This window comes from Eleutherodactylus coqui, chromosome 11 (genome assembly GCF_035609145.1).
Source record: "Eleutherodactylus coqui strain aEleCoq1 chromosome 11, aEleCoq1.hap1, whole genome shotgun sequence".
Classification (NCBI taxonomy): domain Eukaryota; kingdom Metazoa; phylum Chordata; class Amphibia; order Anura; family Eleutherodactylidae; genus Eleutherodactylus; species Eleutherodactylus coqui.
The window spans coordinates 117,721,128-117,738,169 of NC_089847.1; the positions used below are offsets into that span (position 1 = coordinate 117,721,128).

Sequence of the window (17,042 nt, forward strand, 5' to 3'; positions counted from 1 at the left end):
CGCACAGATTATGAAACTTATTGAGAATTTTCTGAAGAAACCTTAAGGACTTGCAATGCTTGTGGCCCTGCTATGGGGTCCAAGGAAGGTCACATGGATACAATGGTGTAACGTTCATACGTTTCTTTAGGCATCGTCGGGCAAAGCTGTCAGACCCAGCTTTGGGAACACTGACCTACAGCAACCCTTCCTACCGCACATCTACTCAGGAGGTGAAAATTGAGGCTGTGCACAGGCCAGGAGCTTGTCATCTGCAAAGGCACCGCAAGGAGGTGAGCACCGAATGAGGGGTGTGCTGAAATGTGGCGATTAACCAGTGGTTGTCCTTCTTTGTCGTCATTGAGTCACAGGATCACTTTGGCCTTTGTCTCCTTACAAGTATTTATCTGACGTTTTCCATGTTACCCCTCTCCTCCCCTGCAGCGTTCTACTCCCTCCGACACTCTTTCTCCTTTCCTCTTCTGAGTTCTTCTACCTGCAGGTATTGGTGGATGCTGCACGCGGTTGATGCTTGATCATTTGTTCTTGCGGGTTTGCTTACCAGATCTCTGAAGGATTCGGCAGCACAAAATATGCTATCAGCTGACGAATGAACGTTTGCTCTTTTGTCGGCTGATCGGAAGCTGCTTTACATGTGTCAACAATCAGGCCAATGATCCTTCATACGAACCTTTTGTGCCTGATGGTTGGCCCGTCTAAAGGGCCTCTGCTTTTCTGATTAATTTCTTTGTGTGAGCATGCGCTACATTAACCCATTTTCTGCCTTCTTGTAGTGCCTTATTCATAGTGAGCGAAGAACCTATTTTAGATTTGTACTTGTAGACTTTGTGTGCCAATTCATTCCTACTTTCCATTTAATTGAAGAATGTAAAGGGAACCCATCACCAAACCGCCAATAGCGCTGCATTGTGTGTGGATAGGACATGCTGACAATGTGCTTTATACTGCATCGCCTTTCCGTTGTGCAGAAATTACGATAACTACCTTTCCCGCCGGGTATGCTGGTCAGCCAGAGTTGGGTTCGCTGTGCCTGTCAGTCAAGTTGGGTTCAGTGTATTCATTCTTCTGTCCTCCTACCACTCCTCTTGTCCTTCATTGTGGCACTCAGTAGGTTATGTCCCGGATAGAAATCACGCGCCCGTGTCTTGTATGTGACTGGTGGCGCAGGAGTAGCTGGTGATCTCGGCACACTTCCTGTGATGTCGGAGAGGTCATGCCACGTCCTTTCATGCTACTACTGGCCATAAAACAAGACGTGGGATTTGCAGCAAAAGCCATGCCAGACAGTTATTGGGGAACAGACGGGGGGTGGGGGGCGGGTGTGTTTTAAGGAGAGCTTTCAAAGTGATCTCATCTTGCTGCTTAAGCATACCCGGTGGGAAAAGTTTGATCATGACTTCTGCACAGCAAAAATGTACTGCGGTATAAAAAACGCATTGTAAGTATTTCCTACCCACAGATTATACAGCGGTATGGGTTATTTGGGTAGTGAAATCCTGATGACTGGTTCCCTTATCTGTAAAAACTGTTGGTAGCCATAAGGCTGTATCTCACACGGACATCTTCCCATTGTTATGAAAGAGGGGAGGATGTAGCCCATATCTACTTCTCTACATAGCGCCACATTCACCCAATCATTGTCAAATCAGGCCCTGCATGTGTCTGTGATACCTATGGACGTATATTGTACAGGAAATAAACTTGGGTTTCATTGTTGTATAAGAAAAAATGTTTATTTTTATATAGAATATACTAATTTTTCTTGATTCGTGTGTTTGGTTTTTTTTTTGTTGTTGTTCTCATCTTTGCTATTTTTCGCCTGCCCTCTGTAATTTCGGGCCCTGGGATGTTTCTGTCATAACACTGTTTTCTGTGCTTCTGTAATGTAATTATTGGTTTTGTGTGATCTTTTCTTGTTTTTTTTTTTTTTTTTGTTTGTTGTTGCTGCAGAGATTAAGGCCTCATGTCCACGGGGAAAATCGGGCCCGCTACGGATTCTACATGTAGAATCTGCAGCGGGTCCCTCCTGCCCCGCGGACATGAGCGCTGAAAATAAGAATAAATGACAATAAACTCACCTCCCATCCGCTCCGTTTCTTCTCTTCGCGGCGGCGTCATCTTCTCTTGTCGCGGCCGGATCTTCATTCTTCGGCTCGGCGGATGTGCACGATGACGTCGGTGACGTGCCCCGCGCATGCGCCGGGCCGAAGCAAAATGATCCGGCCGCGGCTGAGAGAGGATGGCGCGGCGCCGAAGAGAAGAACCGGAGCGGGTAAGTAAAATGTGATTTTTGTGTCCCGCGGATCCGGACGGCTTCCATAGGCTTCAATAGAAGCCCGCGGGAGCCGTCCCCGCGGGAGACCCGCATGAAAATGGAGCATGGTCCAGATTTTTTCATGCTCCATTTTTTTTTAAATCACTTTTATTGACGATCCGCGGGTATTTATCTACCCCGCAGGTGGTCAATGCATCCCTATGGGGTGCGGATCCACGGGCGGGAGAAGAGTTAAAATCCGCTGCGGATTTTAATTCTTCTTTTCCCCGTGGACATGAGCCCTTAAAGAGTAATCCTACCTTAAACAGTTTTTTTTTTTTACAGAAGAGGTGATTCTAAGCGTTTTTGTAATGTTTCATCAGCCTATTCTGTATATTTTTCAGAGAAAGCCCCTCTATGCAGCAAGAAGACTGTGCTGAGAAATTCATCTTCTGCTAGCTAACTACATAGCCGACCAGGCAGCTCTAGCTGTGCCTGCACTGTTCTCTCTAGTGCAGGCACAGCTGCTTTCATAGCACTGTATAATATGTGTTTGTTTGTGTGTATATGTATATAATATAAATGTGCTCCGCTGTTCCCCAGCATTGTGACGTGAAGAAGCTATTCTGTGTTACGGGACCAGGACCCTCCTCCTGCCAAACCCTATGCACTGTTAGGCTGGGTTCACACAGGGCAGATTTGTTGCAGTTTTGCTGCGGTTTTGACGCAGAAGAACTGCTTCTGCGGCAAAACCGCTTCAAAGGTTAATTTGGGCTTGCAGATTTTCGTGCGGAAAAACCCGCAAGCTGTTTTTTCCGCAGCGCTTTTTTACTTTTTGCTGCGGATTTGGGGCGGTTTTGGTTGCGTCCATAGAGGTCTATGGACAAAAAAGCGCTGCGGAAAAGACCAAAGAATGAACATGCTGCATCTTTTAAAACCGCGACGCAGTTGCATTTCCGCACTGCGGCTGTGCGGAAAAAATCCGTCTTGTGAGAACAGCTTTTTGGCAAATCTCATTTGTGCTGCATTGCACTGCAAACGCAGCGGTTTTGCAGCAGTGCGGATATGCAACGGCAATCTGCCCTGTGTGAACCCAGGCTCAGGGTCTCAGTGTATCAACCTGTGACATACATTATGCCACAGCCCAATCTCACAAGACTCGGTGCAGTTCATGGATCCGGCAGGGAATGGGCACGCTGGATGAAGGACAAGCTGCCTGTAAGACAGGATGACTTGTTAATTTCACAGCGCTGGGGGACAGCAGTAAGAGCGGTATATAAAAAAAATGTCACGAGTGGACAATAAGTGGAAACTATATATATAAAACATAAGGCAGACCTTGTATTATACAGTGCTATGAAAGCAGCTGTGCCTGCACTAGAGAGAACAGTGCAGGCACAGCTAGAGCCGCCTGGTCAGCTATGCAGTTAGCTAGCAAAGACTAATCTCTCTCAGCGCAGTCTTCTCCTGAAAGGGTTAATAAAACACATCAAGCAAAAAAATGCTTAGAATCGCCCATTCTGTACAAGGAAAAAAAATGTTAGTTTGGTTACTCTTTAAAATGGATACAATCAGTATATCTCATGGTCGCCCTAACATGTATCCTATTTTATCTTCCTTGCCAGTCAGTCTGTCCTTTTTTTACATTTTCGCAGGCTGTCCCTGACAATGGTTTTACCAAAGAGAAAATCCGAATCTTGGAGGGCTTTGGCTTACTATCCGGGGATGAGAATGAGTGGGATGATCTCAAGCAGGTGAAGCCATCTCGAGCCAGCATCCTCCGGGACCATGTGTGCATCAAGACCGATACGGTCTCTTTACAAGCCAGCACGGCCTCTCTCGACCTGACAGAGACACAACAGCTGCTTCAAGAAGAACAGTCTGAGACGGGCAGCGTCACTCTCCCACCGAGCCCTGAACGTAGAGTGTCTTTACCAGATACTGGCTGGAGGGGAAGGCACTTACCTTCCACCGAGAGTGAGGTGTGAGACCCCCGAGGACATGAGAAACAGGGCTGGGGAAGGCATAAAGTTCTGTTTACCCCTCCCCAGTACTACTCAACTAATCAGGAGTCTACATATCTTTCTTGAGTGCTTGACTCTGCTTCCTTACACTTGGACAAAACTGGACTTTTCTAAGGTCTGTGACCGAACACACACGTGAAGGGCAAGACTCGGAGTTATTTGATATATACCTTCCTGTGTGTGAGTCCGTGTTTGGCTGCTGCATTCACCTTGTCGGATAGGGAAGACTTATCACCTTCTGGGCGAAGAACGCACAGATATGTTGTCACGCATCAGTGGTCTTTCAAAGCGAAGTGCTTCGTTCTGTATTCGTCTTATGCTGTTTTTAACCGGAAGGACAAAATTTTGTCCGAAACATCGCCACTTAGTGATTTACTGACACAGCATCGCCTTGCATTAATAATTTGGACAATACTTTGATGTTTGCCAAATAATATTGACATCCGACATCCTGTGCCAAGATCACCCGGGAACATAATAACTAACTCGCTTCTTCTCACGCAACCTGCAAATTCCCCAGAATGGAACGTAGATCTGCAGCCCTGTCGGCACAGGAAGGGTTAAGCACTGATCCTCTACGGGGCTTTAAAGATGAATTCTAATTTTTATACTAAGCCGGAACGAAAGAAACTGTCCGCAGCGAGTTGTTTATTTTATAATGTTTTTAACAAAAATTTCTGGATGTTTTTTTTTTTTTTTTTAACTATTTTATTTAACCTTCTGTATTTTAGACTTTGTTGTGATAACTTAATATAAAAATAGATTTTCTTAAGTGGTGTTTTTTTTTTTTTTTCTATCTTGTCTTCACAATTCCTGTTACATGAAAAAACTTCTTCTCATCCTGCGTCCGCTAATACTCACTGCCATTTCCTAAGATTCAGGGCTTCGCAGATGTGCTTGATGCTCACCAATAATGGCTGCGTTGTGTAGGGAGGAATATCCACTATTTGCGAGTCGTGACTTATGACCTTTATTTATAGGGGGTGTTTTTAGCACATAAGAAAAAGGTTATACAAGCCCTAAAAAAAAAATTGAATTCCATCCCCCCCCTCCCCCCCCATTACGGCTCCGAACAATGAACGCCATGTGATCGCTCAGCCACATATAGGGTTCAGTGGCCATTAGAAGAATCGCCACTGACCTCTGCGAGTGGCTGAGTGGTTATGCGCTCGCGGGCTGCGGCGCTGGATGGGAAGCCGCTGGAATAGGGGAGTATTCAATTTTGTATTTATTTTAAGGCTGTATAACACTTATGTCCCTGAAAAAAACCTTTTTTAAAGGGGTTGTCTGATGTTGGATAGAAGGATCTGCTCCGCGGTAACTACTGGTAAAGGCAGAGCAGTGCCTTTACATACAAGGCATCCATATAAAAGGGAGGATGAACAACGTTGCATGTACTGCAGCAAATGCACATTTATACCTGGAAAACCCCTTGAAGGACGGAGACACGTCAGCCGATTATGACGCATTTATGTGTCCATAATACGGATTCCTATGATGCTCTGAGTCCTGGTCAGGCTGGAACACAACCGTATTGGGGACACATAAATGTGGTCCTAATCGGCTGATGTGTCACCGGCCTGAGGAGAAGACTCCTGACACATAATCTGTAGGCTGGGGCTACACAGTGAGTTTGGCTATGACACATCGAGCAGCCAAACATGGCAGTCCTGTTGTACGCCCCTCAGCCTCACAAGTTGCTGCGACCTGATGAGCGCAAGAAATGTAGCAGGTTTAGATTTCTTGCAGTTGTTTGGCTGCGAACACTGAAACTTGTGAGTCGCAATGCGATTGTATTCATTTACATCGGGTTGTGATGAAACACAGCAATGCTGCGCAACGAGTCGTGGTCAGAGCTGCCATGTAGTCGGAGACTGAGAATGTGCCGGAGTGTGAAGCCAACTGAAACAGATGATATACTGTATCTTAACTCCAGTTTTGACTTCTGAAGTTTGAAGAATGGTTTATAATCGAAGAGAAAGTTCAAAAGCTTACAGAGAAATGCCTCTTCTGTAGTGAGATATATTACGGCGTTTCTTCACTTCGTACTACTGATTTATGGAAAATTGTTTACAATTAGTTACACATGGAAACTTTCTAAAAAACCAACATGGGTATTGTTACTGTTACCAAAGGGGGTGTCCCTTGGATTGCCTTTTGGTGACCAGACAATGTTTTCTACTGAGGTCTATGAAAGATCAATCGAGAAAATGCTATTTGGACCATAAGGGCTTATTTACACGTCCGTATATTGGCTGGGTTTTCACGCCTGGCCGATATACGGTGTCCCTTTCTGCAGGGGAGGAGGCGGGCTGCGAACAGTGCACTGAGCTCCCACCCCCTTACCACTATTTGCAGTAGGAGGGGGTGGAACTTGGCTCCGCACCCATCCCTCCCATTGCAAACAGTGACGAGGGGGCGAGAGCTCAGTGCCCCCTCCACCCCTGCAGAAAGGGACACCGTATATGGGCTGGGCATGAAAACCGCATCACAGAAGAGAATTTATACGTACAAATGCATGTCAGTGTGCTGGCCGTCTGAGCCAAGTTGCACCTGAGTCTCTTGAGCGCACAGTAAGGGGGCCTTTCCACTGGCAATAGCGAAAATCGCAATGTTAAAATTGCATTGCTGCAAAATCGAAAGTTTTTGCGATGCGAGAATCTGTTTTGCCACTGCACTGTATGGGCGAAAGAAAAACGCAAATCGCTGAAACAATCCCCCTGCTGCTTTTTTTTTTATTTTTATAAATAATCCTCGCATCACAGCTTGCCCTTAAACATCGCTAGTGGAAAGGTGGTCATAGAATAACATGTGTGGGACTCTCCTGCGAGAGCTCGCACTCTCGCATCGCACTGAAAATGCACGATTATCTCGCCAGTGGAAAGGAGCCCTAAGGGCGCCTTCACACTTGCAATCGCACTTGCTGCGCTTTTGTTTACACAAATGTCAATAGGACTTTTGTTTTTGCACGATGCGTTTTTAACATTAGAAAGTCCTATTGATATTCGCGGTAAAAAAATGCAGCGATATTGCGATCGCAAGTGTGAAGGCGCCCTAAGTCTACACCTCGCCTTTAACCACTTAAGGCCCAGACGCTTTTCAGGGATTTTAGCCATGGATTTACTATCCTATTTGTTTTTCCTTCTTTAGCTACCAACGCTTTATTTTTGCAGTGTTTTTCCCCCATAACACATGGCTATAACATAGGGATATATCTTAATTCTTTTTTTTTAGTTAGTGATCAAAAGCTAAAAAAAATTTTGTTTGACATTGATATATTATTTGTAGACTCCGGATTTTAAAGTGCTAATGCTGATGGTTTAGGTTGGTGTCAGCTGTTTCATTTTCACACTTTTATTATGTAATTTTACTTTTTGTAACTTTTTAAAGCCTATATTCCTCCCCTCCCCCCCCCCCCCCCCATGATGCCCCCCCCCCCACCATGATGTCATAAGACCTATGGGGGCAAACTCGTCCACCGTAACTAGGGCATCCATGGATATAGGCTGTTCCAGTGCGACAGCCCCTTTTTAGTCTGCAATCACACGGCACCGAAATCATGTGGCAATCCCATGGTATGACTGCAGCGGGTCCGCACGGAAATACTGCGAGATTTATGCGTCAGAAATGCAGCTTTAAAACCTGCACCGTTCAGCACCGATTTTGAAGCAGCTTTGCCGGCTGCATTTTACTGCGGCTATCTCTCTCCATAGAGAGGAGAGAGGCCGCCGCAGAAACGGCAATACAATTGACATGCGGTGGCTTTGACTTCTACACGGCAGTCAGTCTCAGCACAGCTTGGCCACAACGGCTTCTCCGCAGCGTGGATGAGATTTTTGTAAATCTTGTCCACCTTGCTGGTTAGACTCAGGCTTAGGATTGCCGGTGGAAAGTCTGCACAGAAACTCTACGGCAATTCCGCCCCATGTGAACCCAGCTTAAGGACGTAATACATCACTCCTCTGCACTTATTGCTGCATACTGAGAATACTTGGCAGGAACCGCTGTGCGAATTGTGGCGGCTGCTATTTTATTTATGACAATCATAGAATCAGAAATGGATGGAGAAAAGGTTTATGACTTCTGGACTTAAAGGGAATGTGTAGTCAGCTGCATTATAGGGTTGGTCTATATGTCCTGCGGTGACATTACTGCAGCCAAGCAAACAACGGCTAGTCAAATGGGTTCCTTGTTATCGGCTCTGGCAGTAGATGATTTGACTAATGAAGAAAATGACTGGAAAGACCAATGTGACTGAAAAACTGGCATCATCCAGATCAAGGAACCCTCTTTGGGCCCTTTCACATAGGGCAGCGTAGGCGGTAAAGCCTGCAGGCTACTGTGAATTTGACAGTTACCTAACACCTGCCAGCAATTGTAGTGCCCCCTCCGTAATGTCATTCTGTTGTGTGTATTACTCAGCTGCAGCGTGTGATGGGTTAATGTCTGCAACATATGAGCTGACTGTCTGTGTATCAATTCTATCCTGTCACATGATATGAGAGGTATAAATGTGACCGCTTGAGAGCGGGAAGAGGTCTTCCATTTTGAGTCCTACCAAAGAGAGAATACAGAGGCACCTTCAGCCCTCATGTGTTGAAGATGGAAGAAGAGGAGAGGTTCTCCTGGAATGCGTATTTTCAGTTCCAATTGTAAGGGAGCCCCAAAGAGAGAGCGAGCAAGTCTAGTCTGTTAAGGCCTAGTGCAGAGGTACACAATCGTTTGTCATACACACCCGTGTGTTCTGAAGTCTGGGACTGCCGGTGAAGGTAGTGTTCTGTCAGAGTCTTCTGAGTTTTCCCTGTCAAACCCCTAACTTCAGGTGGCTCCCATAGGAGCCCGTGCAGCGGCTGGACGTATTCCAGCCAAAACACAGTTCCAGAACTCTCCAGCATGTCCAATACCGCAGTACTGGCTCTAGCCAGCAGATGGCGCCATTGTATAATGGCACAAATAGAAAGCCCTCTAGGAAACCATGAATCCAAAATTGGATTGCAAAGGGTGATGATGCCGGTACCTGCAGCCCATATACAATATTAATTGTGCATGGAATGCGGGTCGGACTCGGTAGAACATTCCAGAGGATGGGTGCTGCTCTGGTGAAGTCCTGTAGGCGAGCATGAGAGGTTCGTATTACAGGGGTGTTTAGTCTGAGGGTGTTAGCCGATCGGAGTGAGCGGGCTGGGTGGTGTACTGACAGTAGGGAGGCGATGTATGGTGGCGCGGCACCATGCAGAGCTTTGTGGGTGAGGTAGAGGAGTTTAAATTTAGTTCTGCAGTGAATGGGCAGCCAGTGCAGTGACTGGCATAATGCAGAGGCGTCTGAGTAACGGCTGGATAGAAAAATGAGTCTAGCTGCCACATCAATGCAAAGTGCCTTTCATTCAAAAACGCCTCACATCTGTAAAATTGTGATCTGCAGGCGTTGCCCATTTATTTCTATGGGCAACCTCACAGTGCCCCATATGCGATGTCCTTTAAGGTACCATTGAAAGCGCTGGGCGAGGCATTCCGAAGGAACGCCCAAAGATACAACATGGCACGATTTTTATTCTCACAGCATCGCTCATGTGAATAAGTCCATTCAAAAGAATGGCGCTCATTTGTTTGGGTTTTCTGCGTATCGTGGCTTCACAACTGGCGATCGCAGCGGGAAAATCACATCATTGTTCCCGCTATTTTTGAGCGTCAGCAGTATTTTTTTTTTTTAGAATAATCTGGCATTGCCGCGGCCCGCGATAAAATCCCCCCTTTTTTTTTATTGCGAAAGTGAATAGGACTTTCTAACGTTAATGCATCATATCGCACGAAAGTCGCCAGCTTGTGCGTTACGATGCGATAAAAAAAATAGGCTCCATAGGGAAACACGGGAGATTCAAAAAAACGAATAAAAAAATAAAGAATCGCAGCACGATAGAGCGTGCAGCATCGCAAGAGTGAAAACATCACAGATGTGAAGGAAACCACTAAAAATCATTGGTTTTGTAATTCTGCTTACTCTCGCTTCGCGCAATTTTAACACCCATGTGCCACTAGTCATAGGCCGAATGCACACGGCCGGGTCAGATTCCGCATGCGATATCCCACAGTGGAATCCGACCCGGTGCCCCCTGCATGCGAGATCCCACAGTGGAATCCGACCCGGTGCCCCCTGCGTACCTGCATGCGAGATCCCACAGTGGAATCCGACCTGGTGCCCCCTGCGTACCTGCATGCGAGATCCCACAGTGGAATCCGACCCGGTGCCCCCTGCGTACCTGCATGCGAGATCCCACAGTGGAATCCGACCCGGTGCCCCCTGCGTACCTGCATGCGAGATCCCACAGTGGAATCCGACCCGGTGCCCCCTGCGTACCTGCATGCGAGATCCCACAGTGGAATCCGACCCGGTGCCCCCTGCGTACCTGCATGCAAGATCCCACAGTGGAATCCGACCCGGTGCCCCCTGCGTACCTGCATCCGAGATCCCACAGTGGAATCCGACCCGGTGCCCCCTGCGTACCTGTCCGGATGCTGCTGCTCTGTACTGCGGATGTGCCTGCTGGTGCACATTACCTGTACAGATAGTGCGGCGATGACGCGGATCCCACGGCCACGGGTTGGACGGCCTCCATTGACTTCAATGGAGGCTGTCCGCACTAAAGCCACACAGAATGGAGCATGCTGCGATCCACACCCCCCCCCCCCCCCCCCCCCGCCAGTGGAAAATCGCAATTGATTTCCGCTCGTGAGCAGGAAAACACGTTTTTTCCTTAGCATTCTATTGGCGGTATTTGCTGCGGAATCCGGTGGTGGATGCCCGCTCCAGATTCCGCCATGCAAATCCGCCCGTGTGCATTCGGCGTTAGGCCGCTCTCACACGGGTGTTTTTTTTCTGCGTTGCTAAATCATTACCATTGATTCCAACGGGGTTTCTCAGACAAGCGTTAAAACGCAGCGGTTTTCAAGCGCTGTTTGTTCTTTTTTTATGCGTTTCTGCGTTTTAAAACGCGATGCTTTGTCCGCTGCAATGAATGGGGCGGTTACCGGAATGAATAGGGCGGTTACCGGAATGAATGGGGCGGTTACCGCGGTTACAGTTCTGGCATTATCAGCTTGCTTGGCTGCGTTTATAACTGTGCTGAAAACACAGTCAAAAACGGATGTCAGCGCAGCCCGGCGCCTGTGAGAGCGGCCTCAGGGTATATTCACAGCATCAGCTTATCATAAGCCCCCAAACATCAAACACATCCCTCCATCCACACTGTAAATAACGCTTACACATGAGCAAGGCCGGGCGCACACGACCAGGTTGTATATCTGCAGCATATGAGCTGCCAAACCCAATTGCGCACGGTTTTCCGCACAGATGTACAGCGGATCGTCCGTGCAGAAGAACAATCGCCCAGCTGACATTCTCTTGTGCGGTCGGGTGAGCGCTGCTCTGGGGGGCCTTCGGGGCAGGACGCGGCTCTCTGGGGGGCCTTCGGGGCAGGACGCGGCTCTCTGGGGGGCCTTCGGGGCAGGACGCGGCTCTCTGGGGGGCCTTCGGGGCAGGACGCGGCCCTCTGGGGGGCCTTCGGGGCAGGACGCGGCCCTCTGGGGGGCCTTCGGGGCAGGACGCCGCTCTCTGGGGGCCCTCGGGGGGGCAGGACGCCGCTCTCTGGGGGCCCTCGGGGGGGGCAGGACGCCGCTCTCTGGGGGCCCTCGGGGGGGGCAGGACGCCGCTCTCTGGGGGCCCTCGGGGGGGGGCAGGACGCCGCTCTCTGGGGGCCCTCGGGGGGGGCAGGACGCCGCTCTCTGGGGGCCCTCGGGGGGGGCAGGACGCCGCTCTCTGGGGGCCCTCGGGGGGGGCAGGACGCCGCTCTCTGGGGGCCCTCGGGGGGGGGCAGGACGCCGCTCTCTGGGGGCCCTCGGGGGGGGGGCAGGACGCCGCTCTCTGGGGGCCCTCGGGGGGGGGCAGGACGCCGCTCTCTGGGGGCCCTCGGGGGGGGCAGGACGCCGCTCTCTGGGGGCCCTCGGGGGGGGCAGGACGCCGCTCTCTGGGGGCCCTCGGGGGGGGCAGGACGCCGCTCTCTGGGGGCCCTCGGGGGGGGCAGGACGCCGCTCCCTGGGGGCCCTCGGGGGGGGCAGGACGCCGCTCCCTGGGGGCCCTCGGGGGGGGCAGGACGCCGCTCCCTGGGGGCCCTCGGGGGGGGCAGGACGCCGCTCCCTGGGGGCCCTCGGGGGGGCCGGACGCCGCTCCCTGGGGGCCCTCGGGGGGGCCGGACGCCGCTCCCTGGGGGCCCTCGGGGGGCAGGACGCCGCTCCCTGGGGGCCCTCGGAGGGCAGGACGCCGCTCCCTGGGGGCCCTCGGAGGGCAGGACGCCGCTCCCTGGGGGCCCTCGGAGGGCAGGACGCCGCTCTCTGGGGGCCCTCGGAGGGCAGGATGCCGCTCTCTGGGCTCAGCTGGTTTATACTACTTATGTTAGAAGTAGTATAAGCCACAAAAACCCCTTTTCTTGCGGAGGAGCGGAGAACAAGCGGGGGCTGCGGACAGGCTGGATGGTGAGCGGCCCCCCTCAGACCGTCCTGCATTGGCGGCACGCAAATTCCTGCTTTCTTTATTCCATTTGTTATCTGGTCTCCTAGCAGCGTGCGAATCCGCGTATGCAGTGCAATGTCGAACGCACTACAAGGTACGGCGCCGCCCGCACCCCATGGATTATAACGGACGGCGCCGCCCGCACCCCATGGATTATAACGGACGGCGCCGCACGCACCCCATGGATTATAACGGACGGCGCCGCACGCACCCCATGGATTATAATGGACGGCGCCGCACGCACCCCATGGATTGTAACGGACGGCGCCGCACGCACCCCATGGATTGTAACGGACGGCGCCGCTCGCACCCCATGGATTATAACGGACGGCGCCGCACGCACCCCATGGATTGTAACGGACGGCGCCGCTCGCACCCCATGGATTGTAACGGACGGCGCCGCTCGCACCCCATGCATTATAACGGACGGCGCTGACTATAATGGGAGTCCGTCCGCTTTCCACCCGGCTGTTGGCCAGAACAAGCGCCGCTGCTACCTCACACAGTCTGGGTACTAACCGCCCACCATAACACATACAGCCCGCTCCCTTCACCCGCCGCCCCGTCCTCTCATCCCAGCGGTCTGACCGCACTGAGCGCTCACGCAGCGCGCCACACAGCCCTTCTCCAGGCTCCGCCTATCGCGTTCGAACGGCCCAATCACACCGCAGCCGCTGCTGTCGCTCTCTGAACCAATCAGGTTTAAGGATACTGCGCAGTGAGACAGTTCAAACGGGCACCTCAAACGGCGGAGGATTTGGTGAAGCCCGGAGCGCCGGGGATATCGCGACAGCTCGCGGAGGGAGCACGGAGCGGTGAAGGAACAGGTGAGGCGCAGGTCGTGACAGTATGACGGGGTGAGAGCTGCGGCCGGCGGGATGGAGGGGCGGCTCTGACATGGCCTACATGTATAGGGTGGGCTGTGGGGAAGAGGCGTCCAGGTGAGCTGCGGGCCGGTGTGTTCCCCGGTATGACGAGCTCTTCAGGTGTCGCTCCTTAGAGGGAAGCTGTCAGCCGGCTCTTGCTCTACACCCCTGGTTGTGTCTGACTGACCGGCTCCGGGCGACACCAGCCCCTCCGCCACAAAATACCACAAGAGATGGTGGTTTTTGTGGGTTTTTTTTATTTTTATTCCTTCAGTAAAACGTCAGGGGGCAGCGGCCCGTTCAGCCCGGCGGGATCCGTCGTAAGGCCGACCCGTTTAGGGGATTCCCTTTTTCTGGGGCAGTCTTAAACGTCAAATTTGCCTAAATCGCACCAAATTGGGGTGACTGACGCCCCCCGGGGGCAATGTGCGGTTTTGTTAGGCTTGAATAAGTGTGTTTCCCGGTCATGTGACCTCAGTGTTGGCACCCATCAAACTGGGGTATCGGTACCGGGATGTGCCGGGTGTTAGGCCTCCTGTCAACGGGCGATGATCCGTCCACGGGGACCTCGGTGCCCGCTTCCCGTAGCCTTCACCATGAAACGCGCAGCCCAGCGTCCGTGAGCGGGGCATCATAGCGGTTCTCGGCTCGCGGGCTTCAAATCGTGGCATGCCGATCTATCAGATGGGCTCACCGCAGAGACCTGTCACTTCTCCCCCGCTCGCCTGTGGACAGGGGGCCTTAGAGGCTGCAGCGCAGACGCCCCACCGCAGTGTTAAAAAGCCGTATCTCCTTCCTTGGATGAAATCTTGCGCTGTGGAAAGTCTGCCCACCTTGCCCGCTAGCCTCTACTTGCTGTGGCAGCCTGGTGCGCCTGCGCTGTGACCACCAGCACTTGTAGCAGCATCTGATCTCAGCTGCCGCCTAACACCCCCCACCCCTAGGGTGTTCAGAGCGAGCCCGCAGCTAAGCGTTATCCGGGCGACCGCTGCGATGATCATGTTAAAGGGGTTCTGTCGTTAGGCCTCGTGTCCACGGGGAAATCAGGCCCGCTACGGATTCTCCATGGAGAATCTGTAGCGGGTCCCTCCTGCCCCGCGGACATGAGCGCTGAAAATAACAATTACTCACCTCTCCGCACGCTCCGGATCTTTCCTTCTTCGCGGCTTGATCTTCTCTCCGTCGCGGCCGGATCTTCTTTCTTCGGCCCGGCAGATGTGCTCGGCACGCCAGCCGCACTCATGCGCCGGGCACATCCACCGGCCCGAAGAAAGAAGATCCGGCCGCGACAGAGAGAAGATCAAGCCGCGAAGAAGTGAAGATCCGGAGCAGATGAGTATATTCTGATTTTGGTCTCCCGCGGATCCGGACGGCTTCCATAGGCTTCACTAGAAGCCTGCAGGAGCCGTCCCCGCGGGAGACCCGCACGAAAATGGAGCATGGTCCATTTTTTTTCATGCTCCAGATTTTTTAAAATTCCCTTTTATTGACCATCCGCGGGTATTTATCTACCTGCAGGTGGTCAATGCATCCCTATGGGGTGCGGCTCCGCATGCCGGTGATCAGCTGCGGATTTTAATTGTTTTTTTGCCTGTGGACATGAGGCCTTAGAAAACAAAAAATTCTATACTTGCCTATTCCTCCTTCATCAGTCTGCTTGCCACATCTTCTCCCCGCTGATCTCCTGCAGCCCCCCGGCTCACCTCACCTCCAGCCGGCCGGTTCTTCTTCCTCTGGTGACGAAACGTCCATTCTCTGCAGTCTCCTTCCTGCAGGTCAACGTAAGCTACGTCACTAGTGACAGCGTTCATAGGCTAGCAGGGAGTGCTGAGCCATTGCCGAGACTGCGCGCTGTCTGCAATAGTATATGAACTCTCGCAGCGAGACAACGCGCATGCACAGTCTCAGCAATAGATCGGCATTACCTGCCCTATAGGCAGTGACCGTCACTAGTGACTGGGTACAACGACCTGCTGGAAGGAGAGTGCAGAGTGTGGATGCATCCTAACAAGAAGAGGAGGATCCGGCCGTCTGGAGGTGAGGGGACCCGGGGGCTGAAGAAGGCTGGGGAGGAATAGAGGAGGATCCGGCCAGCTGGAGGTGAGGAGACCCGGGGGCTGAAGAAGGCTGCCTGGGGAGGAATAGAGGAGGATCCGGCCAGCTGGAGGTGAGGAGACCCGGGGGCTGAAGAAGGCTGCCTGGGGAGGAATAGAGGAGGATCCGGCCAGCTGGAGGTGAGGAGACCCGGGGGCTGAAGAAGGCTGCCTGGGGAGGAATAGAGGAGGATCCGGCCAGCTGGAGGTGAGGAGACCCGGGGGCTGAAGAAGGCTGCCTGGGGAGGAATAGAGGAGGATCCGGCCAGCTGGAGGTGAGGAGACCCGGGGGCTGAAGAAGGCTGCCTGGGGAGGAATAGAGGAGGATCCGGCCAGCTGGAGGTGAGGAGACCCGGGGACTGAAGAAGGCTGCCTGGGGAGGAATAGAGGAGGATCCGGCCGTCTGGAGGTGAGGAGACCCGGGGGCTGAAGAAGGCTGGGGAGGAATAGAGGAGGATCCGGCCGTCTGGAGGTGAAGAGACCCGGGGGCTGAAGAAGGCTGGGGAGGAATAGAGGAGGATCCGGCCGTCTGGAGGTGAAGAGACCCGGGGGCTGAAGAAGGCTGGGGAGGAATAGAGGAGGATCCGGCCGTCTGGAGGTGAAGAGACCCGGGGGCTGAAGAAGGCTGGGGAGGAATAGAGGAGGATCCGGCCGTCTGGAGGTGAGGAGACCCGGGGGCTGAAGAAGGCTGGGGAGGAATAGAGGAGGATCCGGCCGTCTGGAGGTGAAGAGACCCGGGGGCTGAAGAAGGCTGGGGAGGAATAGAGGAGGATCCGGCCGTCTGGAGGTGAAGAGACCCGGGGGCTGAAGAAGGCTGGGGAGGAATAGAGGAGGATTGCAAAGATAGATTAGTTATAATAGGTGTGTTTTTTTTTTTTTTGTTTTTTTTTTTTAAGTTCAAACGGATTTTATTTAGTCATTTTTTTCAACTTGTGTAAACAGTTACATAAAAACCTTGTTCATATATCTTACTTTGCATAGAAAAGAAATGACTAGTTTTTCTTAACCAAATAATTGTATGAAGAGAAAGAACTTCAGAAATTAGAGCTTGAAAGTAAGAGATATAGATTAAGAAGGATAGGTAAAAAAGATCTCCCACGCGCCCGGTGGGTGCGCCCCCCCCCCCCCCCCCCCCCCGTCAACTTATACTTTATATTTTCCTGGAGCCGTAGTGTTTTATCTAGATATTTCCCCTCTCAGGAGCCATTCCTTAATTCGGTCGGAAGATCGGAATGCCACCCA

General features: G+C 52.0%; 2 protein-coding genes across 5 annotated transcripts in view; both read left to right on the forward strand.

The window, feature by feature from the left end:
* LRP4 (LDL receptor related protein 4) overlaps positions 1 to 5,050 on the forward strand; it is a 103,807-nt gene extending 98,757 nt beyond the window's left edge. Inside the window, exons 37-39 of one of the 2 annotated variants that reach the window (XM_066583375.1) lie at positions 131 to 272; positions 424 to 481; positions 3,910 to 3,994. In XM_066583375.1, the coding sequence (XP_066439472.1) occupies positions 131 to 272; positions 424 to 465 (184 nt within the window). In that variant the 3' untranslated portion in view covers positions 466 to 481; positions 3,910 to 3,994. Of the gene's footprint in view, positions 1 to 130; positions 273 to 423; positions 482 to 3,909 lie in introns of both variants that reach the window. The other variant, XM_066583374.1, reaches the window with a different exon arrangement.
* Positions 5,051 to 13,547: 8,497 nt separating this feature from the next.
* Positions 13,548 to 17,042, forward strand: part of LOC136582377 (cytoskeleton-associated protein 5-A) — a 59,204-nt gene continuing 55,709 nt past the window's right edge. For all 3 annotated transcript variants that reach the window (XM_066583376.1, XM_066583379.1, XM_066583381.1), the window contains exon 1: positions 13,548 to 13,668. The gene's annotated coding sequence lies outside the window, so the exon portion shown is untranslated. The remainder of the gene's footprint in view (positions 13,669 to 17,042) is intronic.